This window comes from Amphibalanus amphitrite, unplaced genomic scaffold (genome assembly GCF_019059575.1).
Source record: "Amphibalanus amphitrite isolate SeventyFive unplaced genomic scaffold, NRLGWU_Aamphi_draft 000585F_arrow, whole genome shotgun sequence".
In the NCBI taxonomy this organism is placed as follows: domain Eukaryota; kingdom Metazoa; phylum Arthropoda; class Thecostraca; order Balanomorpha; family Balanidae; genus Amphibalanus; species Amphibalanus amphitrite.
This window is the reverse complement of record NW_024882079.1, coordinates 321,479-345,038: the sequence shown is the minus strand read 5'-3', so window position 1 is coordinate 345,038 and position 23,560 is coordinate 321,479. Positions and strand designations below refer to the sequence as shown.

At 49.3% G+C, this 23,560-nt stretch overlaps 2 protein-coding genes across 3 annotated transcripts; both read left to right on the top strand.

Annotated features, from left to right (window-relative positions):
* The first annotated feature begins 1,283 nt into the window (after positions 1-1,283).
* LOC122394336 (larval cuticle protein 16/17-like) lies at positions 1,284-4,589 on the top strand. Its single transcript, XM_043391140.1, has 3 exons — positions 1,284-2,343; positions 3,753-3,899; positions 4,288-4,589. The coding sequence occupies exons 1-3, from the start codon at positions 2,335-2,337 to the stop codon at positions 4,456-4,458; spliced, it is 327 nt and encodes a 108-aa protein (XP_043247075.1). The 5' UTR covers positions 1,284-2,334; the 3' UTR covers positions 4,459-4,589.
* Positions 4,590-9,942: 5,353 nt separating this feature from the next.
* On the top strand, positions 9,943-23,531 carry LOC122394335. Of its 2 annotated transcripts, XM_043391138.1 has the most exons (9): positions 9,956-10,010; positions 10,873-11,130; positions 11,926-12,107; positions 18,085-18,276; positions 18,553-18,694; positions 19,593-19,732; positions 20,452-20,604; positions 21,697-21,822; positions 22,316-23,531. In XM_043391138.1, exons 3-9 carry the CDS (start codon positions 11,934-11,936, stop codon positions 22,514-22,516), a joined length of 1,128 nt encoding a protein of 375 aa, XP_043247073.1. In that variant the 5' UTR covers positions 9,956-10,010; positions 10,873-11,130; positions 11,926-11,933; the 3' UTR covers positions 22,517-23,531. The 2 variants fall into 2 exon arrangements, with proteins under 2 accessions (XP_043247074.1, XP_043247073.1); XM_043391139.1 differs by lacking the exon at positions 10,873-11,130 and having other exon boundaries at positions 9,943-10,010.
* The last annotated feature ends 29 nt before the right edge of the window (positions 23,532-23,560 follow it).

Here is a 23,560-nt window from a genome sequence, read left to right as displayed (position 1 = left end):
CTCTCTCTCTCCCTCTCGCTCTCTGTCTGTCTCTATCTCTGTCTCTCTCTGTATCTCTCTTTCTCTCCCTCTTTCTCTCTCTCTCTCTCTCCCTCTCTCTCTCTCTCTCATTCTATCTCTCTTTCTCACCCCCTCTCACAGTTCTAACCATCCCCCGATGTCTGTCTGTACGTAATCTGTCACACCTCTTCGGTCAAGGTCGCAGTCATCACTGGGTTACTGGTCACTACTCACTAGCATGATGCAGCTGACGTAGCATATATCACCAGGCGCGACCTTCCTTTGAAAGGCTGCTGTGGACGGCCACGGAATCTCTCCTTTTCGTGCGTGCTCTTCACGTTTTACCAGTCACGCCGACATCATGTTTGTTATAGACTGGGACAGAAAATTCCCTAAACGGTGACGTTGTTAGAAACTGATTAGGCATGCTACCAGAGCTATTGAAAATAGACTTGTAGGTTTTTTGCTTCGTGTTGTACAAAGCCTGCGATCGTTTTAAATAGACTGAAAGAAAGCCTTTTGCTCATGAATTCTTCATATTTTCCACAGTGAATTGATATTTTTCGCAGATAGTATTAGATTCCATGGCAGGTGAAACACCAGAAATGACTTCTTTCGGGCACATGGCACCAACTTCGTAAACGAACAGTCACTCCATTAACTGTTGGTCGGATGCCAGGCAGACCGCCTCAGTCTCTGTCCCGTCCCTGAACAGGTGATCACTGCGGACAGTGGGGCGGAGGAGGGGGAGGGGGGGGGGGGGGTAGGGCGGTCAGCGGGCGGCCCCGACCTGACCTCTCAGCTGATTAATGTGACCAGTCGCTAGTGGCTCTGCTGACCGACAGCGAGGACCACGGAGAAGCGTCCTCGCCCTCTAAACGTGTCTACATGAACGGCATACAGAAACTGCGCCAGTCGGATCCAGCCGCGGCATGTTTTGCTGGTACAGCGGCAAGTACGCCCGTTTCTTTGCTCGTCGATATGATGACAGACAACGCCCGTTTCTTTGCTCGTCGATTTGATGACAGACATTCGTTTCACTTATCACAGCAGGCTCTCCGGGAATGATAGTGTTCGGCGCTTCAGCATGCTGAATAATACATCAGACGATGTCGCTCTGGGTGCGGAATCCCACCTGCATCGGGGTGCCGAGATGCACCTTTGGTGCGGCCTTGGTGCAGAACGGGTGGAGGTGAACATGAGGCGATCGTTGAGTGGTCATCTACATTATACACGTCCATGGTCAATGATGGCATGAACAGGCCACTCCAGCCGGATCCGCCAGATCCCAGACTACATTAGGCGAGGACAGCTCCCTCGACTAGCATTTCATTATATTCAGAGCAGGCTGGGGATGGGTTGGCTAGGCAGCTCGACTTGTTATGCAGGCCGTATACCTAACATCTGTGAGATGGTAGGTGGTTAGGGCATACCATGCAAGTTTGCAACCACGTTGTTTCTTTCCATAAATATTTCAACTCGTAACTTGTGTGAGACGTGATCGTTAAATGTAAAGTAAGAAGAGCCTGTCCGGTCGCTCCGCGCCAGTCTGTCCTGTATGGTCCGGGACGTCTGTATGCCGTGACGCCCACCGCAGCATCGTGTCGCTGTCTCGAACCGAGACATCCGTCGTTTGTCTGGTCGGGGAGCCCGTCGTTGTCTGGTCGGGGAGCCCGCCGCCATTTGTCTGGTCAGGGGAGCCTGCCGTCTGTCCGATGTGATGTGCTGTGATGATATAGGATTTTAGGGCATCCAGGCTTCGGAATTCAGATGTCACCGGCGTCCATGCCGTCTGTCTGATCAAGGGCGCCCGCCCGTCTGTGTCGAGGCGCCCATCGTCCTGTTTGTCGCGAGCCCGACTGTCCGGTTGTTTGCCGGGCCCACCTGTCCCTGCGCCCACATTCCGTCTATGTCAGCCCACCTCGTCGTCTGTCGGTGTCGGGGCACCCGCCGTCTGTCTGGTAAGTCTGTCCGGTCTGTCTGTCTGTATCCTGTGCGCCGTATACCTACCTACCTGTCCGGTCTCTCGGCGCCCGCCGCGCCGTCTGTTTCTGTCGGGGCACCTCGCCGTGTCGGGGCGCCCACTGTCTGTCTGGTTTGTCTGTCAGTCTGTCTGTCTCTGTCCTGTCTCTCGGCGCCCGCCGTCTGTCTGTCTGTCTGTGTCCTGTCTCTCGGCGCCCGCCGTCTGTCTCTGTCGGCCCACCTCGCCGTGTCGCCGCCGGCTGAAGATGTGGCGGCCTTGTCCGTCCTCGGGCCGTCGTATAAAAGGTGCGCCAGCCGGGCAGATGGCACAGTCACCTGTGAAGCTGCCCCAGCGCCCCACGTCACATCGCCATGAAGCTGGTGAGTGCTCTTCTCCGTGGTCACCTAAGGTGACAGTCTCTCACTTACAGCAGTCAGACTATTCCCCCGTCAATCGGATATCAACTGGCAACTATAGAATTGGTATTGATACCAAACCAAACCAATACCTACTCATTTGGTATTTGGTATTTAAGTATAATGTGTTTTCTTATTTGCAAATCATCGACAATGTACCAAATGCTCTGTATTTGTTGAAACATGTTTTTTCCTTAATTTCTTATGCTCAAAGCTCGCTCTCTTTTATCATTTTTATATTCGTTTGCTCGAAATTTATTTTTGCTTCGGCTTTCCAATAATCGGAAATTAGCCTCACTACTCCAAATGTCAATTATAAAAGGCATATAAGACTTGCTTTTGCGCAACTATTTGCTCGAACAGCAAATCAGTGAACAAAACAATTTCAAGAAGACTCAATACATGCAAACATTTGTAACGCCTCTGGCGTCTAAGGCTTGGTTAAAGCCTTTAGAAATATACCCTCTTGCAACATTTTTCGTGCCAGATTACAAATTTAATCAGCAATCCAATGTTACATAAACATTTCAGAATAAGACAGCGATAGATTCTAAATTCTTATCATAGCAATCGTAACAATAAACAATGGTAGGTAATCATGCAGTGGGCTCACGAGCCTTACCGGTTTCCAGCCTGTCGCCCGCTCCCCTAGGAGTAAAACGAATTAAAATAGTCGACTGAAATGCACCTGGACCGTCCTATTTGTAGGCTGTACAGTGAGCACATCACTTGCACATAGCTCACGAAACAAAGAACGGAACCCCTGAGCTTCTGCCACAAAAAAGGCAGACGCGCCCTTGCGTTACCATTCTCTCCCACTATTATCGAGCCGTGATTGCTAGTTACAGCTGCAGATGGCCTGACCGTCCGTGACGGAGAGTAAACAACAGATGCCTGAGAAGGTCGAACAGGATGACAAAACATCCCGCACTGTTAGCTTTTCCGAGCCGAGAGCCAATTTAATGACAGCACGGGTAGGATGGAAGGTCGCGCAGTGCGCACTTGAAGTGTTAAACAATGGCGGTCACTTTCGTAACCAGCGTTCGCTCGTTGGTCCCCACACTACGTCAAATGGCTTTGTTAGACCATAAACATTAAACAATCTAATACAGCTTCTCCGTTTCCCGATAACACTTCGTGCATTTTGCTCTTTATTTTAGCACGTTTTATTTGATTTCTTCCTGTGTAATTACAATAGCCACAAAGATACCATACGAGTTAAGAAAAAAGACAGTGACTTCAACTCTGGCTACAACCATAACTGTAGCTGTTCGTGACTTACTTGAGTTCCACAGCTGCTCGTCTTCGCCCTGGTCGCACTGGCCTCTACCTGTCTCTAACTGCATGTAACTGACCCGACCTGACCTCCTCAGCTGCTCGTCTTCGCCCTGGTCGCGGTGGCCGCCGCCGAGAAGCTGGATAACCTCGAGAAGGAGCCCATCGCCATCCTGCGCATGGACAGCACTAGCAATGAGGACGGCTCGTTCCAGTACCAGTACGAGACGGCCAACAAGATCCAGGTGGGTAGACAGACACGATGACAGTCACGTCACACACAAACACACAGCGCACAACGTGGCTTTGCGTGCCGTCCGGCTACGATCGGCGTATTTGCGATCGGAGTTCGCCCATGCTATCAAACGTAGTTAGTCGGAATACTTTCATTTCAACCGTGCATAACACACGTTGTCTCCGCTACTCTCAGCATCGGACAAAAAAAAAAACGTTTAGTGCTTGCCTCGGATGGAATTATCTGCCGCTCTGACCCTTTTCCTGGACCATTCGGGTGTGTTGTTTTGCGCCCCTGACCCTTTTTTCGGGTCATCGTGTGTGTTTTCTGCAGCCTGACCTTTTCCCGGACCATCGGGTATCTTCCTGCAGCCCTGACCTTGTCTATCTTTCCTGCAGGCTGATGTGCAGGGCCAGCTGAAGCAGATCGGCGAGGAGTTCGGCACCGTCATGCAGGGCTCGTACAGCTACGAGACCCCCGAGGGCCAGACCGTGACCATCACCTGGACCGCCGACGAGAACGGCTACCGCGCCGAGGGTGACGCCATCCCCAAGGCTCCCACTGCCTAAACACATGTGACTACCACCGAACCTGTTGGACGAACGACCCCTCTGCCGAGATGAGGCTCTGATCATACATGTGCGCCGCGTGTGGCGGCTTCATTACTGTCATCTGTCGAAAATACACATCAATCTCAGTACTGTGGCGTGTCTCTCGGGCGGATAACACCGAATGTGGTATGGCCAGGACGGCTATGGATTGTGTGAAGGATTGTAAGCTACTGGTTGACCGTCTGAGCAGTCCGTGGGTGGCCGTCTGATGGTCTGTGCGTGGTCTTTGAAAGGTCAGAGGATGGCCGTCCGTCCACCAGAGATCAGGTGGTCGAACTGGTCAGTGCTAGGCGCTAATTGGTAAATGAAGCTTTTTATATTGGGGGTGGGGGTAGAAAAGGACAGGAGACGGTTTAAGAGTTTTGACATCATTAAATAGAATGAGTGAACTTGCCATACATCGGGTTAGACTTTTCCTGACAACAATGGCATGCAAGTAAGTTTGCCCCCTAGTTAAAAACAGTGATGCGTTCCTCTGAGAAATTGTTGTTATATCTCCCTATTAATTAAATGCGTCTCGATAGCGAGTAGCGACTGTTAAAATTAAAACAAATATACTGTCTTATCTTACTCTATTATTATTTTTTTTTTTAATAAATTTAGTCCGAACCTTTTTGATAGGAAGGATTCACAAGGACAGAGCCACCGCTGTCCGCTAAGCGAAGCTTGTTACGGCGACCCTGCCCTCTACCCTCCGACCGCGCAATTGCAGATCTATGGCAGAATTTAGAGTCCAAAGTTTAACGTGCGCACATAGCCGCGCACGGCCGGTTCCCTCACTGACCTCACCTGGCTACGGCCTGCCACCAACCGCAGCCATACCTGTCAGGAGGCCCATAAATGTCGAGCGCCCGTCGCGCTTCGAACCCGGACTGTTGTAACCGAGAACGCGTGCTCTCACCACGCGGAGCTACGGGACCGGCCTTATTATTACCTTCCTTTCTTTTATCTTTTAGGCATAAAGTGGTCACGGAACTCTGTCAAACAGATTTTTCCTCCGGTCTCCCCGACCAGATATTCGTTATGACCTAAGGCTGCCATTGAGTGTGTTATCATCCCTGTGTTTAATGTAAGCCAATGAAGGGCGGACCGTTAAATTGCATACTGCACCACTACGTCCTCGATACGACGATCTAGTTTTAGTTTGATTTTAACAATTGCGGCCCTGCTCTCGGCTGCTGGCCACCGAACACCGGAGCCGTTTGTCGAGATGTTCTATTCAGTCGGTTTGTATCAGTGCCAGTGAAGCTGCCTGCCCCTTCCCCCCCCCCCCCACCGCACCTAGCTGCGTCACTGGGAGGGCCGCGGGGGCGCATTAAATCGGTCCGAGATACACCGCGCCGATAGTAATGAGGGAGCACGGAGGCCATCTCCGCCCAGCGGCCGACCCCGAGGTCAGTGTCTGACCTCCACACACAGTGCACCCGGCTGACCTTCCCGCCGGCCGCTCCTCTCTGTTCATCCGGAACTCCCGACCCTGTCGGCGGGACCAGCACGGAACTGCGCCCGGCCGATACGCCAGAGTTCCGGCAGTAATTGGGGCTCAATTAGCGGGATCGGGGTGTTTGATTGGTGAGTTTGGAGATCGATCAGTGGTGACGTTTAACTCACACGGACGGGTGGCTTAACTGTGTAAGAGGGCCGCCCACGCGCGACCGCAAGCGCTTCTTCACTAACACTCGTCCCAGCTCCACGCTCGGTGAACCGAACTGCTTCCTCAGCCTTCGTCGAATGACGCACACAGTGCTGTGTAACCTTTGGCTCCTGTGGTCATGCCGCTCGTGCTGGCTCGGTGCAGGGTCTGTATCTGGGCTGGGGACATAGGACACCTTCACAGCAGGCCGCAGAGTGACAGCCGGCCTGGCGGCGCGACTGAGGGTGCGACGACCCGTCGCGTCGGCACCGACTTCAGAGGAGCACGAGCTGCTGACGGCGCGTCAGAGTCGCTCCTGAGTCAGCTCCTCCTCCACAGCAGAGGACCACTGAGTCATCGAGTCACGTGCCCAGTCCCGGATGGCACAGCGCCGTCACGGGTCGGTCAGGGGTCACAGGTCACTTCTGACGTCCGAGTGAGAATTCAGAGGACAGAGGGTTAGTCTTCGCAGGTCGGATCGGATCTTAACCAGATGGAGGTTGGTTAAAATCTTGCGAAATGAGTTATGCACGTTGCACACTATGTAGGTAGGTATATAGTATATGTGTTAAGAACCTTTCCAAAGTTTAAATGTGGGGGCTGGGGGGGGGGGGGTAATTATTGGTGAGATGTTCACTGAAATCTTAAATAACTGTGTGCGCACTGTAAAAAAAGGAAGTAAAAGGACGAACGGGGCCCCAGTAAATGACGCAGGCAGGTGCTGAATGCTCTTTTTGTGAGGCGGCGAAGTGTCTTCTCTCCTGCAACCACCACTAATGGCTTTGAACATAACTAACAGACCAAATGTTAATGCCATTCTCATTATTGTTGCCCATACACAAAATTTATTGACAAATCTAATATGATATCACTTAATTATTCCGTCTCCTTATGCTAGATGAACAGCCATTTAGTGCAATTAATTTTGCTTCGCAATAATCGCATGCAATCCTGTGGCTGTGCAGTGTGCACTGGAATTCTAAGCATTATTTGTGCCTTCAGTAAATAGCCGCCGTTCATCAACAGGGAGAACGAAGAGCCATCTGAACGGACAGACTGTCGTATTAAAATGTCAAACATGTCACTGTACCGTTCATTGGAAAGGTTATAATCAAACTAGTCACCGATGACGATAACGGTCAAAGTTGAAGTTGATGGTTAAAATTGAAACAAAGTTGAAGCATGATCATTGATTACCTTCAATTCAGAGGTTTCATTTTAAAGAATTTAACTTTAGGGGAACATTAAAAAAAGCAGAACTTCAGCCCAAGTAAACCGTTTCTTATGATGTCTTCATTTAGCATCTCCCGGAACCCACGAAAGACTGTCAGCTACATCACCGTGCTGACTGCGCGCCGCTGCCTCAGCGAAGGGTGACGTGGTAAACGGAACAGCGACCACCAGCACACTGCCACGTGTTAGATGAGCGATCCGCACGGGCGGACGAGTCACGTGCCGGAGACTGGAGGAGAGGGGGAGTGTCACGTGATCGGGAGAGAAGGCCACGTGTCGATGAGAGCGGGATTTGAGAGCGAAATGTGCGTATTGCTGATGCCATGTAGATTGATCGGGAAATGGTCGTTTGACCTTTGGCCTGCTTTGTTTTGTGATATGAATTTGTCCGTTATCGTGATAACGGATTACTTTTTCGATCACTTAGTCACTTCCATAAGTCACTTCCTGGGCACTAAGCAGTTACACGAATGTTACCTGATACCCAGCCACGCTTCATCCAGTCATGCCTCTCAACCAGCCGCCTTTCAACCCAGTTACGCTAAAGTCAGTCATGTTAAACCCAATAACATTAAACCCAGTCATGTTATCAATACAAAAACCGCACTACATAATCGATTCAAACAGCGGTGGATGTTAGAACTTTTATTAAAAAATCGTGTCAAAGGAACACGCGTCACACAGCCCCCATACCAGAAAAAGATAGCACACAAAGATCCTAGTTGGGTACACTAGTGACACTACAGGCAAGGGTGGTTAGTAAGCTAAAATGAAATGTTGGCACTCGCGGCACCCGATTTTTACCATACAATTAGCAAAATCACTTTGAACAAACACTGTTTGAAAAGTTACTGAGACGAACACAAAACGACTCAAAGATGCAGGGGGTTCAAATTTATGTGAGAGGTTGGATGTAAATGGCATTAAAAACGAGCATATACCGAATTAGCCCAGATTGAGATGAATTGTGTAAAACGGGCACAGCGAGCACAGTCCTTAAATCTTAAATCGGGCGCCCCAAAGCACAAAGCACAGTCAACCCATCACGCCAGCTTCCGGCCGGCGATGTCACGATGAAAGACCAAAACTTGTGCGAACTGGGAAGTCGCACGAAGGTATGTGTTACTGCCACAACAGTCAGCAGTTATCCCACCACCTCAGGAAAAAAGTATGAGATTAAATCCCACAATTTGTGCACTGGCAGACCGCCCGAATGTATCTGCAATGCTTCAGTGCACAACCCACCACCTCATCTAGCTCGCCATCCTACTCAAGACCGAACCAGCTATCCTCCTTGATAAGTCTGAAGCTGCTCCTCGCTTCTCACCTTCGCCGCTCTTGGCACGCCGCCCCAGCCTCTCCTCCGCTCCGCTCCTCCGCCGCCCTCCCTCTCTTCTCGCGGCTGGCCTCCGAAGAAGCCCCTCCGTCGCTGCTCGCCGTCTGACGGTTAGCCACGGGGCCTGTCCTCCAGCACCTCTCCCGGGTCCTGCGGAGAGATGAGGTTGACGAAGGCGTTGCCGAAGCGGGCGATCCAGCGCCAGGTGACCAGGTCGGTCTCCCAGAAGGGCGCGTAGCGGAGTGGTGGGTCGGTGTGGGACGGCACTAGCAGGTACAGCTCAGGAGTCGGCTCGGTCTGCCCGTTGAGCTGGGCGCGTCCGCCGCGGGCCGATCCTCGTCCTCTGCGCGTCCGGTCGCGATCCTCCTGGTCCCAGTGCACGTAGGAGTAGACCAGAAGCCATAGACTCCCGATCATGGCGACCGCCACTGCCTGCGTCTCCAAAACGTCCCTGGACAGCAGCTCCATGACGATGCCAGTCACTATGTGGATCAGCTCCAGCCAGAGCGCCACGTACAGCCACAGGGTCACCATGAAGCGCCAGCGACGGTCGCGGAGCAGTCCCATCAGCAGCAGGCCGTGGATGAAAGACTCGACGAACTCCTTCAGCAGCTTCAGCAGGGTGTCAGTCCCCAGGTATGGATCCTGCACAGTCAGGAAGTCCATGATGATCGCCTGGCGCAGCAGTAGAAGGACGCAGCCGTACACGCACAACACATAGTGGACGTTCGAGGCCATGATATCCCACTGCCGCTCCAGTGGTGCCTCAGTCAGCGCAGCTCGGCTGCGGTGAAGTCCAGAAGCCGCTGCCTGTTCTCGTCCAGCTACTGAGCTGACGAGGAGAGCTGGAAAAGATGCCGAGTCCCCGTAGACAGCCCCGCGCGCCCCACGACCTCCCGACACGCTCTGACCCGACCGGGGTCGGCGCGGGCCGGGCACGAGCGACCCGGGTCACTGGCACGCCTCGGGCTACATGATGAAACGCCAGGTCATAGGCGGAGGCAGCCACCGTTCCGAGGGGAGCGGGCGGTTGGGTAGTCCTTCTCAAATTTATTACCGTATTCCTTCCTATCAATGAGGAAAAGGCGCGATGTTTATTTACTCTAGTTTCATAAAAAGAGATAAACGTCGCAAAGAAAGAAAACAAAAAAGATTCGTTCTAGTACTTAGCAGCACCCCCGGTCCGTTCCTGTCTCCGCCACTGCACCTAGAGCCTCCGCCTATCAGCCATACCTTGACCGTATTCCCTTTCGTGCAGTGATCGAACAGAGACACGCTGGTCTAGGGCCTAGAGGCCGTTCACAAACGGTAAGCACAGCTTGCGGGCAGCTGCTACCGATTAAAAGTTGCTCACGGTGAGATACTTACCTTATACCTACGTCAACGTAGGTACGGCGTAAAAACTGCTGACAAACAACACAGGTCATTATGGCCCTATTGGTGCTGCTGTTCGGGTAGGTATTGTCAGTTGTCGCCATGCGAAACACAGTCGTTAGAATTAGAAAACGAATGACACAGACTTGGACACAGATTACACATTAATGTTCATTTTAGTCATGATTTGCAGTAAATATTGCGCTCGTGCACCGGAGTATCACATGACCTATGACAAAACACCATTGCAATTACCTCTTTTGGCTTACTAGTAATGCTCCGGAGTCCGGTCTGAGAAAAATGTCAGCATTGGAAAATTTTGATGGCAACATTCTTCCCTTCATGACTTTCAGCGACCACAGCATTGACCTAATTGAGAAATGACAATGATTTATTTCAAAGAACTCATTAATAGTTTTCGATTGTTTGTTTATTTTTCTAGCATTCTTAGCTTTTCTATAGATAATCGGGAGTGGCAAAAGAGGCCCCTTATCACCGGGGCTAAGTCGGCTGACCCCTGAGCTGACCCACCACCCAGCGCGGGGAACTGAGTCCCCCACCCGCGGTATTCCAGGCGTCGCGGGGCGTGAGTCATTGCGTGATTCACATCAAACAGACAAAAGTCAGATTTTAAGATGGAATAAACTGAGCCTGGACAATACCAGACCACGAGCACTGATACCGCTTTCCCGCCTTTCCTACCTCGCTTGTATTGATTTCGCATTTTATGCATACATAATTCATGCATTTTTTCATTGTAATGATGCATCCATGAGTTTCGTGTGAAGTATTTCAGGCATCTCTAGAGACTTAAGAGATGCTCTTCCCATCCAACTCTATCTCTGATGTAACTGACCCTCCCTACCGCGATCCTGGCTCCGCCCGTGCCCGTCCCGAATTAACGTAAACAAACGTGCCGGACACTGGCTACTTAGCGCGTGCGGTCGGCAGCGCACTCCTAATCCGGGCTCCGTGCGCGAAGGGTGGTAGTGTGCTGTGGACGAAGGACCGACCGCCAGCTCTGAGGGATTTCGGTGCCTCTGCTGAACGAACGGTGAGTCCGGTCACTGAGCTCTGCCTCGAGCACAATAGACTGAGTATAGAAAGGAATTAGCGAACACAGCTCTTGTGTGTGCCTAGAGCGTATGCTGATGCTGGCTACGGAGCAGGAGTTTCACGCATTTCTCGCTATTTCTACGCTATCGAGACGTTTTATTGATATCAAAGTCTAGTGCTCGGAGGGAAGCCTGTAATAAAGGACTCCGGTATGCAAATTGCAATCAACACGATACGACGAGATAAACACATTTCTAAAAGACCAGCGCTAGAGTGTTTTCTATTGTAAAATTATATCGGAGGTTCATCGGTAGCTGGGAGCAAAATAATATTGTTGAGAAAAGGGCGAAAAGCGTCAAACAGCATAAGCCTCGCCTGATATTTACCAGAAGAGTCCCTAATTGATTCATTATAGTCGGGCCACATTGGTTGAAATAGACGAGTCGTGCTCATCAAACGTTAATTAATGATATATAAAACCGCCATCGTTGTCTGTGTTAAATATAAAGACCGCAAATCACTTATTGAATCGTATTTCGTAACGTTATGAAGACTAGTGGTTGTTGCGACGTCGTGCTTTTGCAAAGATTGTCCAATGTCCATAAAACATCTTTACCTGTGCGCACTTCAGCTGGGTCGTGCCCATCATCAAGTGACCTATTCTGCGTTCTGCCCAATGTCCTGCCCAGCGCCCTTTTGTGCTTACTGTGTCCAATGACTTCTTGCTGTGATATGTCATTTTCACAAGACCGCGGTCATCACCTGCCTCACTGTGACCTGCCCCGTCCCCCAGTTACCACGATGGCGCGGAGACAGCCGCTGCAGCAGCCGCCAGGGGGCGGTCTCCAGACTCCGCCGGTGACCACTGAGATCATGAAGGAGGCTCGCCGCTACCAGACGGTGGACACGGTGACCAGCTGGCCACTCGTCTACAACACGTCCACCGAGCTGGGCGACTACTACACCTCACTCAAGGTCGGATGTGCCACCTGGTGCTGGCAGGGGAAATAGTTAGTGTGTCATCGGGACAGTTCAGTTATTGCATGATTTTGAACAACGTCGCATGATTTGGCTCGTTCATTATTGAAAAGCTCAACAATAGATGGCCATTGCAGATATGACCGTGCTATTCTATTTTTGGATATTCCTTGCTGCTTTGCAATTGTCACAGGGGCACTTAGGCAAGCAATCATCTTGAAATCGTAGACAATGTGTTTCTTACGGTCTACCGGGCATTTGAAAGGAGTATGCAAAACTTACATAACCCTCGCCCGCACATGCCATTTTCTCATCCTAGAACGCACATGGGGGGGGGGGGGTTGCCCCCGCGCCATTTCGTTCCTGTTGGAGATAGAGCTTAGCGGCAAAGACCAAAAAGATTCTTTGGGAAGAGACGAATCTAATAATACCCAGTTTTACCTTCTCAGGTCAATCATTGACCTTCCAGGTCAGGTCAAACTAAAAAATGTTGCTGTTTTGGGTCACCGTTGGATATCAAGTGCGCTGCTTATCAATACCGATGACGATGCCGTTTTCTGGTGCCAAGCCAGCTAGAACCTCTTTGTCACACTACCCGACCAGGTTTTTGCTGCTGAGGTCATTTCAGGTCAAGTTAGGACAAGGTCAATGATATTCTGTACCTACATCGTCGACCAACATGTTCCATGATAGGTGGGAGGTAAGACTGGCAAAAAAGGCCGAAAGCAAGGTGTCAAAAGCTCACAAGGCCCATAGCCAACGCAAGATGTTGAGAATTGGCCATTTGGGTCATGGCATGACCTGAAAAACAAGGTCATATCTCCGAAACCAAAAACCACAGAAACTTGAAATTTTCAGTGGACATTAGAAAAGTATAGAGGAGCAGTCATGCGAAAAATTAGGCTTCTAGCTCTAAAAATGCTGAGTGCAGAGCATAAAGACTACCTGGGGGGAGGGGGGAGGGTGGCAACCACCCCCCATGTGCGGGCGAGGGTTAAGATTTCGTGTAGTGTAGGTGAGGTATTTTCATCTCAGGACGAAAAATGGTTAGTACTCCTGAAAATGTGACTTACATTCATTCGCACAGCTTTACGCTATGCACATCAAAAATTTATTTCTCAATTCTTCGCCAAATCCGCAGGAACGTTAGCTTAACCCTCGCCCCGTTGGGGGGGGGGCCATTTTGGCCCCCCCCCTGTGGTTTTTCCTGAATAGCAAGAAAACGGCGGCGCGCAGCGCCGCCAAATTTTCAGTACCTTCCCGGGCATCAATTTTACACCTTCACACCAAATTTCAAGTCTTAGGTCACCTTAGGTCAGGAGTTATTGAGGTCAAACTGAGGTCATGTTCGAGCAAAAATGAGCAAAAAACATGCAATCTTGAAACGCTCACCAAATCTACAGTTATCAAGCAATTTCAAAGTTCTTTATATGGTCTAGTAGACAAAAAGCGGCGCTACAAAACTGCTATCTCGGATTTTCAAAATTTTTAGTTTTTGACCCAAAAAAATTCAAAAAATTGATTTTTTTAGAAAAACTAAGAAAAAATCCAAAAAATTTCCGAATTTTGAAAAACCGGAATATATGTGATAGTCCCAGCGCTCTTCTATATACATACCAAATTTCAGATCGATATCTCGTTTTTTGGCCAAGTTATAGCGAAAACACTGTTCAAAAATGATGACGTCAAATTTTTGAACTCAATTTTTAGCGATTCTAGACCACGTGCGGCAAAACAAAGACCACCATTGAACTCCCCGTGACGAGTTGCATCGATTCAATACCCATTTTATGCAAAAATATCAACTTTGAAATTTGACCTAATTTAACACCTTGACCTGACCTTGACCTGACCTTGACCAAAACGTGACCTAAGCTGGCCCCAAAGGCTGCCTGACCCACATAATCGCATTTGTCATGTAAAATGGACCATAAAACATGTATCACACGACACTTTCATATTGTGACCCCCCCCCCCGTGACCTGACCTCTGTGACCTGACCTGGTATCAGTGACCTCAAATAGCAAACTATGTGTTTGAAGAACATTTCCCCATCGATGATTTTCAATGAAATGCATTTTACTCGATTTTACAACGCATTTCTTGAAATGCCTGTAAACGGTGAAAATTGGACCTTTGACCTGACCTGTGACGTCATCGGTTTGCCCTAGGTCAATAAAATTGGGTCACAAGGTAGTTCCCCGTTGGGGCTATCCAACGCCGTTTACCGCTTGTCGCTATGTTGCGTGGTTCTCGAGATCTAAGGGGGGGGCCAAAATGGCCCCCCAACCGGGCGCGTTGCTCGGCAGAGCCCAACGGGGCGCGGGTTAAAGGGACCCTCCCACCTTAACATTAGATTTGAGTTGAGATAGCCGAAATGGGGTCCCTGGCTCACAATTACCGGTTTCGGCACTCACAACATCGAGAAATGCCTTAAATCGGAAATATTGAATTTCAAAATTGCAGCATTTTGATTCAGAGGGGCTAATGCATAGGAATACCCGTCTGAATGTGTGACGTCAGCGCAGATATCTAACGATTTTTAAATGTTTGACTAAAACGTTTTGTAGCACGCGGTGGTATATGCTGCTTTGCACGCACTTTCAGCTGCCAAACTATTGCTTCCAAATAAAGTCGCTAGGAACAGCGGAGATCCCAAAAAGTAAACAAAAAAAGAAAGTCTAATATCTTGAAAACCGGTGAATATTTTTCGATGAAATTTGGTAGATATTCGTTTTCGCTCTTTCTGAACCGAGCGACATCACTTTCATGCCAATTCATAAACTTTTTTGAAGGTGGGAGGGTCCCTTTAACCGTTTACGGCATGCAGGACATCACTTTTCATAGCGTTACAGTGCGGTTTGATGACACAAAGCGGATGTTTCACCAAAAGTGAGCGCATTATGTCAAAAATCAAAACTACTTTCACTTAGACGGGTTGGTGGGTGGGTGAGTTGTACCTGTGGTACTACGAAAGTGTCTCTGTCCGTGCTTTGACGTGAGTGAATGTGTGAATGCTGTGAATGTTTAGATTAGTAACCGCGGATACGGATTCCGAGCAGTAATCGCCACGCACTTTCAGAATGTGGATCGCTCATGATTGTTCAATACAATACAATACAATACAATACAATACAATTAGAGCCGCAAGTTTGTGTGTGCTATAAACAACTTTGCGTACCTGTCAAAGTAACTCTTGCCATATCGCATATGTACATATAGCATCCCATTGGGTAAACACTTCTAAATGTGCTCATTGCGTCTGTATCTGGCATACCTGTATAAGAAACCGCATAAAACGCGCGGTAGCTGCGCAGCATAATCAGTCAAGCAGTCACGCAACGCAAACTTCAAAAATTAAGTCGTCTGCTAGTTACCCAACAGAGGTTAAAATTTCAACATGCTTGCGCAAGCTGCTCAGTGGAACCCAGTGGCTAACCCAGTGGAAAAATATGTTTCGAATTTCGACATCATTGGTTTGGAGTGTGCCAGTTGTCATACACGTGACTGTCATCTATTTCAACAGTTGTTTAATGCATTTATCAACCTTTTTTCATAAGAAAATGTACCGCTTGCGATGTCCATGCGCGTCGCCATCCCTCCAGCCCTGATTTGCAGATGCACAGTGCGAGCAGGATGACAATGATGCTGGCCATCCTTTCAACCATCTGGACTCGATTTTTTATGTCCCCACTGTTGAACATTCTCGCCGCCGGCCCTACCCTACTGGCCAGCGAGATAGCCAAAACCAGAGTGTTGAGGAAATTATGTGCCAGGTTCATGGACCAAGGTATTCTCCTTTATCAGCTAGCGCTGGACCAAACCTAGGAAGCCAAGCGTCCAGCTACGCATTATGACTTCCAGACTTCTGCATACCAACTGTCCTGACACGGCCTGATAACAATAGTTTCATGCCTTTCATAAAAGCTTGACTTGAATAATCATTTCAAAATTTAATTTTATCGAGCAGCAAAAAGTTACAATGACCGGAATGACCTATTCGTTACATGAGTGTTTGTGACTCGCTTCAAATCGTGTTTGCGCACAGGGCTATTACTAAAATTTGCATGACAGCACTGGAACATACGCCTCCGTATAGGTGATGATATGTTCAGTGGCTCTGGCACAAAGCCAAGCACAACCGGCATTACAACAAAGGAAACCAATAAAGGAACCGATACAGGCAGCACATAGCCCATCGACGCATAAAAAAGGGACAACTTGTCAAGGGGCTTCGCCTTATAACCAGAGTGTTATCACTCTTGACGATGCTTTCTTGATGTGTAACATCAACATGTGTGCTCAAAGGTTTGATTTTGATTTCGTTCGCTGACTGAGGTACGTACGTTTCTTTCTCGCGAATGAGTAATAAAAACCAAAGTAAATAAACCAATGCAACCAATATATAATGCAACCAGTAAATAAACCAATGCATCCTCAGAATGCAATGCCCGCGACAAAGCTTTTTTACAGAAACAATCACAAGATCAAACGCGTTGCCGCTTGAGCCGTGCCGCGCTCTTTATTCCTATTTTGCCCTTCCGCAGCAAATTGTAGTGTCGGGTGATCAAAGCAGCTTCGAGTCAACCGATAGCAGTTGCATTGGTTAGCATGTTGCGCTGCTGCGCCTGCAGCTTCGCCCTCCCCCACCCCCTCTCCGTAAAAAGGCCGGACGAATGCAACATTTTTAAAAGTAAAACAAAAATAAACATCTATAAATAGCCAATCAAACGCCAAAAATACAGTTAATCAGGAAGTTGTTCGCGTATAATGCCGAGTGCAGTAGTTGTCGCCCAGTCTGGCATGTGTGAGATGTAGGCTACCCGGAGGGCAGATGTGTATTGCGGCACAGTATCATCCCAAATCGGCTGCTGTGAACTACGGAGCAGACTTGGAGTCGTTTGACTGATATTGATGTAGTGTTACCATACCGTAGTTTGCAACAAAAGAAAACAATGTTGATCAAATTATGTGAGCCATTGAAATTAATATAACACTTATGGTATCATGATGACATATAAACACATGATCAAATGATGGATCCATACGAGTATGCAGTTTCACTTCCCGAATATTGTCGCCTCACAGTTCAGACACAGTTCACAAAGTGCATGCTTGTCCGGTCCAGGAGCACCTAGGTACATTACACTGGTCACGCGCGCTCGTCATGCCCGTGTCTGTCACGGCATTAGTCCTGACCTGGCGTCTTTACGTGTGTTAAATCATGTGAACCCTGTCCGTCCACCAATCGCCACCTCGTCTGCTCGTGCCACCTTCGTGACCAGTGTGACAGCCGATCCTGGGACAAGGTCCACACCACCATGTCCCTCCGACCGCTCCAGCAAGGTGGCCTTTGTCATCACACTGTGAAGCGGAAGCTGACCTAGACGTTACACCCGTGCGCATCTGCTGAGTCACCCAGACGGCGGTCGTGCCGTTTATATTCTGGCGAGCGATAGCGTAAACGAGCTCCGTAGCGATCATACGTCAGCAGCGGGATACCACCCACCGATCCGAGGGATGTCACCAGCACCCAGTAACCACATACCATCATAGCACTATCATATCAGTGCCCATAGAACCGAGATTGATTTATCGCAGATAAATGAACAAAGTGATTGCGCATTGTACTCGGATTTTGCAATGAGTGAAGGCTGCCGATCCGTTTACAGTGCAGATTTTTGCTCATGTATTAGCAAAAAGGGATATCAGTCTATCACACTCCTGGACGTCTCACCCAAGATTCGTCTCGCCGTTAAGCTACTGTCTATAAAGAGGAGACAAAGTCAAGGTTACGTAAATGACGAGAGGAACTGGCATAAAAATATTGTGAGCGTAAATCACAGCGCAGTTTGCAAGCTGCAACATACTACAAAAAGTACGAAAGATGTATCCCACATAGCAAGGATGATTACTGCTTGGACGATCAGACGGCTCCCACCAACTGACCCCTCCCCTCCCCTCTCACCCACAGAAGCGGAGCGACTCGGGTCGTTTGGTTCTCTCGTTCGCTGAGACGCTACTCGGTCTCTACTGCCGGCTAATCGTGCTGCCCGTGGCACGGTCTCCGTTCGCGCGCACACCACTAAAGATCGGCGATCACTTCAGCATCAAAGGTGTCCGTCTCCTGGAGCGGGCTGTACCGCGACTCAAAGACAAGGCTGATGTGAGTAATGGTGCCGACTGCCGACCTAGAGACTAGGTGATGCCGTGCGGCTCTGTGACCGGGTTCTGCCAGGAATGCATTATCTGCACAAGGGAACCACGGGAGGAAATTATTGTTTAAGTGAAATGAAGTCGCAAAAATAAATTTTACGTGTCTCCGATTACCAGGTAAAATAATTAAAACTAACGTCTCGAGAATTTTCGCCGCTGTATATAGGGAGAGTCGCCGACTTCAAAACGACACGTCGTCCTTAATTCCCGTTCTATTCCATTCCAGCCCATGTCGCTGGACGGTGAGCTGCTGGTGACGGCTCTATTTCTGCCGCTGAGCCTGTGTCTAGCTTCGGCACGCGGTGTTCTTCAGTGGGCTGCTCAGCAGTACGTCAGTGTGTTCCCGCCTCTACGGGAGGCTGCCAGAGGTTAGTGAGTTTCCACCCTTTCTGTAAGGCAGCCAGATATTTATGTGATCCGCCTCCATACGAGAGGCCGCCAGAGGTTACCGTGTTCCGTTCCCCCACGGCTGCTACAGAACACCGTCAAAAGTAAGTTTGTTTTGTCGCCACAGAGACTGTCAGAAGTCAGAAGACTAAGTAGCTTATCCTGTACATATCAACTATACTTTGATTACCTTTATTCGTATTACTGCCAAATGCTCGTGTTTTGAACAAGTTACGTTGACCGAGACCCACGCGGCTGCTTGAGTGGGTTTTTATTCCTACCGATAGATGTCACTAGTAGTGGGCGCCTGAAGGTAGACTGTACCGCACGGCACGGAGACGCGGACGGGCACCGCGAGGAAAAACAGCTTGCATACGAGTTCAAAACTTCCTCCACCACGCAGAAACCAGTGGATGGGGGAGGAAAATCACCAGCACCTATCCGTGCTTCTATCCTCAGGATACTGAAATCCTTCTCCTCCACGCCACAACCCCCTTCCGGGCTGGACAGGCAACTTTATCTCATGCGGGCTGCTCCCTTGGAGCGGCACCGCTGCTCCCGAGGGAGCGCACCCCGTAGCCGGGTGCAGTGAGTGCCTTGGGGCTGGGTGGCCTGTCCTCTGGACGGGCTCAGCCCCGGCGACTCACTAGGGTGCCTGCCCAGACCAATGTCTCCCCCTAAATCCTATCATCCTTCCGGCTCTGCAATGGTCTTGTCGACCGAAAGGGCCTAACCCAACAAAACAAAAACAAAAACAAAATCACCAGCATGAGTCCAACAATAGATAACTAAGTGAATTGTGTGGTTTCGTTACAGCTCGTCGTTTGTCAGCACCCACTAACGCATACCTAGTTACCTACTGTCATGCCGTGCCGTCAGATTTTGACACCAAGAGTCTGCTGGGCCAGTGGGTGACGCTGCTGCTGATGACGTACATCTATCTACCGCTGCAGTTCGTCTCTCATCCCTCGGAGACTCTTCAGCACGCCTTCGCCGTCCCCTCGCGGGTCACATGGGCGGTACGTACCAATTAAATAACGGTCACGTGACCAAAGAGGACGACTGTGCGGTTGTTATTTATACCGGAGTGTGTGGCGAGAGTGTTAGATGTTCTGACCGGGCTGGTGAGTGGTACGAAAGAGTTTGTGATGTGTATGACTGGCGACTGATGAATTCTGCATTGGAAATTCGACGCGAAATACAGACGTGATGCAATGCATGAAACGAAAATTTCTGATCAACGTCTTGCTGACATGAAATAAAACGGCTTATCAAAATTTCCGAAAATAAGCCGAAGTCCTGAATATGGAATCCGCAGATACGCACACACGAAACTTGAATTTAAGCAAAGCTTCCGTGGTATAGAAACCATGAAGAATTAGTCATGGGACATAAGAAATACTAAAAAGTTTCCAACCGTAAACCTATATGAAAAGCTGTAAAGGAACGTATCAATTTTTTTTCCAAAAGGTGAACATAAAGGTGCATCGTATTCAAAGCATAGCTTTGCCATGTCTAAGGCCCCTAATTATCAGCCAGATGGTACGACTGGCTCCTTGAATCTCGGTGGATCAGTTACACGATAGTGTGCAATGTTTCTTGTCCTCGCATCCATTGAATAAATAGGTAATACGACAAAAGCTCCTCTACCGTCCACTTTTCTGCGAAAACCTACTCATTACCGACCGTGCACAATGTGGCGAGAAAATGTATCACTAGTTCGTTATGTCTCCGGCAGGTGGTAAATTGGAACATCGGTAACATTCTGGCCGTGCTGCACGAGGTCTCCGACTGGGTCCAGTGGACCAGCGACACGGCCGCCTACTGTTTCTACGCCTGGCTGGGCCTGGTCATCGCTGCCACCGAGTACGCGTACTACATCTGCTTCAAAGTAAGTCAGCTGGCGCTCGGCTCGTGCACCCTGTGTCTGTGGCTGCCCCTGGCCGGCTGGGTACTGGCGGTGGTCGGACTGCACATGTCCCTGTACGGCGTGCCGCCCGAGTATCATGGACATTGACAGTGAGAGCGGGAGGTTAGGATAGGACAGGCGTTAGGGAGGGCCCGAGGCGGTGTCCTGCTGCGCTGCGATGGTTTGAACGTTCGACAATAGGATGTATGATTCTTGATGGGTACGCGATCGCGCTGTGCAGCGAATGAAGCGATCGTAAAAATGAACGTCTGTGCACAACAGTGTCGAAACCCTAGTCAACTCGCATTGAAGCGTATTTAATCTCAGGGAGTGAGACAAATTGTTATTTCAGCAGTAGTGAGGAAACACCAAGTGAAGCACAGAACTTGACCTTAAGTGATTCTCAGATGCACAGCTCACTTTACCGTGAACGATGTGACACTAGTATCTACGTAGGTTGTGTGAGAACAACATCTAAGAAGGTTGTGGTGTGTGGTTGTGGTTTATATTGTTTATATGAGCGCTCAATGCGTTGTCTTTCTCATTCGTATGAGCACATTGTCATATTGCCGGATAGATGCACCGGTGTAAATATGTCAATACAGCACTACGAACGTTACAGAAGTGTATGTGACACACCGGTAAAACAGACGTTGGCATGCCGTTAATGGTTTTCCACCTCCGAAAACCAACAGTTTTTTTAGGTACTTGCGTGCGTCAGTCGTCACCTCGTCAGTGAGGAAAACTTGTCCCTTTCCGCCGTCTGACTAGACCGAACACACACTTGCCCAAACATAATGTGCCAAAACGATCAACAGACCATCTCCAAGTTATGTCACTTGTCAGAGACGCATGGTCCGGGATCGATCCGTCTATGATATATGTAGAACAGCTAACGCCATCGGTCCTGACACAGCACTGAATCTGACACTCTCATTGAAATCGAACATGACACGGTTCTGTTCTAGCATCACTGACACCGGCACCGGCAACTGACAGAGCTGATGTCAGCTTTGACACAGCTCTGACATCGGTACTGACACGTCTCTGACACGTGTGTTACTCTGCCGACAGGTGACCGGTCTGGAGAGCAGTCTGATGTCGCTGGTCAAGATGGTGCGCGACTACATCGAGAGGGGTGACGGCGCCATCGCCAGGCTCATCAGCTCTCTGGCGCAGACGCCGGCCGGACAGTGGGTCGTAAGTTCGGGGAGGAAAGGAAGGGAGGGGAGGGATCGACACTGCTTTGAGGCGTAGTCGGCAGTCGTATTTTTAAATTCGATTATCGAGTCCAATGACCACTGACAGCAAGATTCAGACAGAAACTACCGGGGAACCGTCTCCGTGAAGAGTTCACACTGAGAATGTTTAGATCTTCAATGCATTATAATCTAAAACAGGTGATAGACATTTAGCTGCCGATGTAATGGTTCACTCATTGCATTAACCCTATTTTAAGGTACCGTCTGAACTTGATATTGTTTTCTTTTTTAAAGGAAATCGTCGATCCGATGTCGTGGAACACCTAAGCTGCTTCAAATTTACACCAGCCCCAGTGTATACCGTTTGGACCCTTGTTGAACCTCAGGCACACACCCCCACTGAATCCATCCCGTGTGTTCAACACACCGTTTGTACCCTTGTTGAACTCCAGGCACACACCCCCACAGAACCCATCCCGTGTGTTCGGCAGAGTGACGTATTCGCCCACTCGGAGCTGGGCCTGGTGCGGCTGCTGCGCGCCATCTGGTACGGCGCCGATGGACGTGAGGAATTAAAGAGGAACCGCCGACCCGGCGGACGGAGCGTCCGGCTGGCTCTGCCCGAGGAGGGGCCGCGCCCGCTGCCCATGCCAGACACGGATGGCCACAGCTCGCGCCACAACGACCATTGAGGGGGAAGGAAGACTCGTTCAGCGTCGTAGTATTGGAGAGTCATGCATCGTGTCAGCCAGTGTGGAAGATAGGAAACGTGTTTGCCCATCGGTATCGACTATAGACTGTTCTGTGAATCACCCGTGAGAGGATTAATGAAGGTCGGACGCTACCGAATGATCGGAATCCTTAAACCACTCCGAATAGTACTTTGTGGGGGAATAGGACAAGTTGTTTTTACCTCTAGACACCTCATCCCCGCTGTCTTCATCGGCACCCCCATAGACCGACAAGCGCTAGTTTACACATTTAGTTCTCTGTCAACACACCCCACAATCAAGGTTGTGCAAACCATAAGAGCGAGTGAGTCGGTGACGTCAAGTACATTTGTGTGAACGAACTCTGGCAGATAGCGCTTGCTGTATGAATTGTTGCCTGCCCTTGGCAATGTTGTATGGATCGGGCACAGCTAAGTTAGAGGCGTTGTGCAGCTCTTAAAATGCGTTTTTTCTGAATAGTACGACGAGCGTCAGTCGTCACTTAAACGCGATGTCGCACAGCTATGGTGATACGATACGATCTGTCATTATGCAATGCTATTATACCTGCTTGAAAATTATGCATGCAAAATGTTTTTGTGCTAGGATAAGGTTACATCTCAGATTGACAACTAATAAATTCGTTTTAGGATGTGCCATATATTGACGAGCGGATGGCCCGGGGGTCGGCTATGCATGCAAATAGAGTTACACTTTTGTTTTAATGCGGAATGCGGATGAAGTGGCCCAGCAAGGCTTCCACTGCGTATCCCAATCAGGGAAAGACATATCGTGACTCTCCAATGGCGGATTGGTTGATATATCTACATAGATTTATGCTTTTGCTGGTCGGTCATGCCTATCGCCCCTTAATGAAATTTATTTATGGAACTTTTATGCAACTGTCATTATGTTGTTCTCGACATACAAAAGATGTAATTGCAAGACTGCGAGTACCGATATTCTTGTTCGTTTCAATATACCTATTCACAAGTTACGTTCTGCTTTGTATATGACAATGTGAGA

Bases quoted from the DNA above. Each gene is read 5' to 3' on its own strand.
- LOC122394336 (XM_043391140.1), top strand. The intron at 3,900-4,287 runs GTGGGTAGACAG...TCTTTCCTGCAG, and splicing joins AGACGGCCAACAAGATCCAG to GCTGATGTGCAGGGCCAGCT.
- LOC122394335 (XM_043391139.1), top strand. From the start codon at position 11,934: ATGGCGCGGAGACAGCCGCTGCAGCAGCCGCCAGGGGGCGGTCTCCAG. The intron at 19,733-20,451 runs GTACGTACCAAT...TGTCTCCGGCAG, and splicing joins CCTCGCGGGTCACATGGGCG to GTGGTAAATTGGAACATCGG. The intron at 21,823-22,315 runs GTAAGTTCGGGG...TGTGTTCGGCAG, and splicing joins CGCCGGCCGGACAGTGGGTC to AGTGACGTATTCGCCCACTC.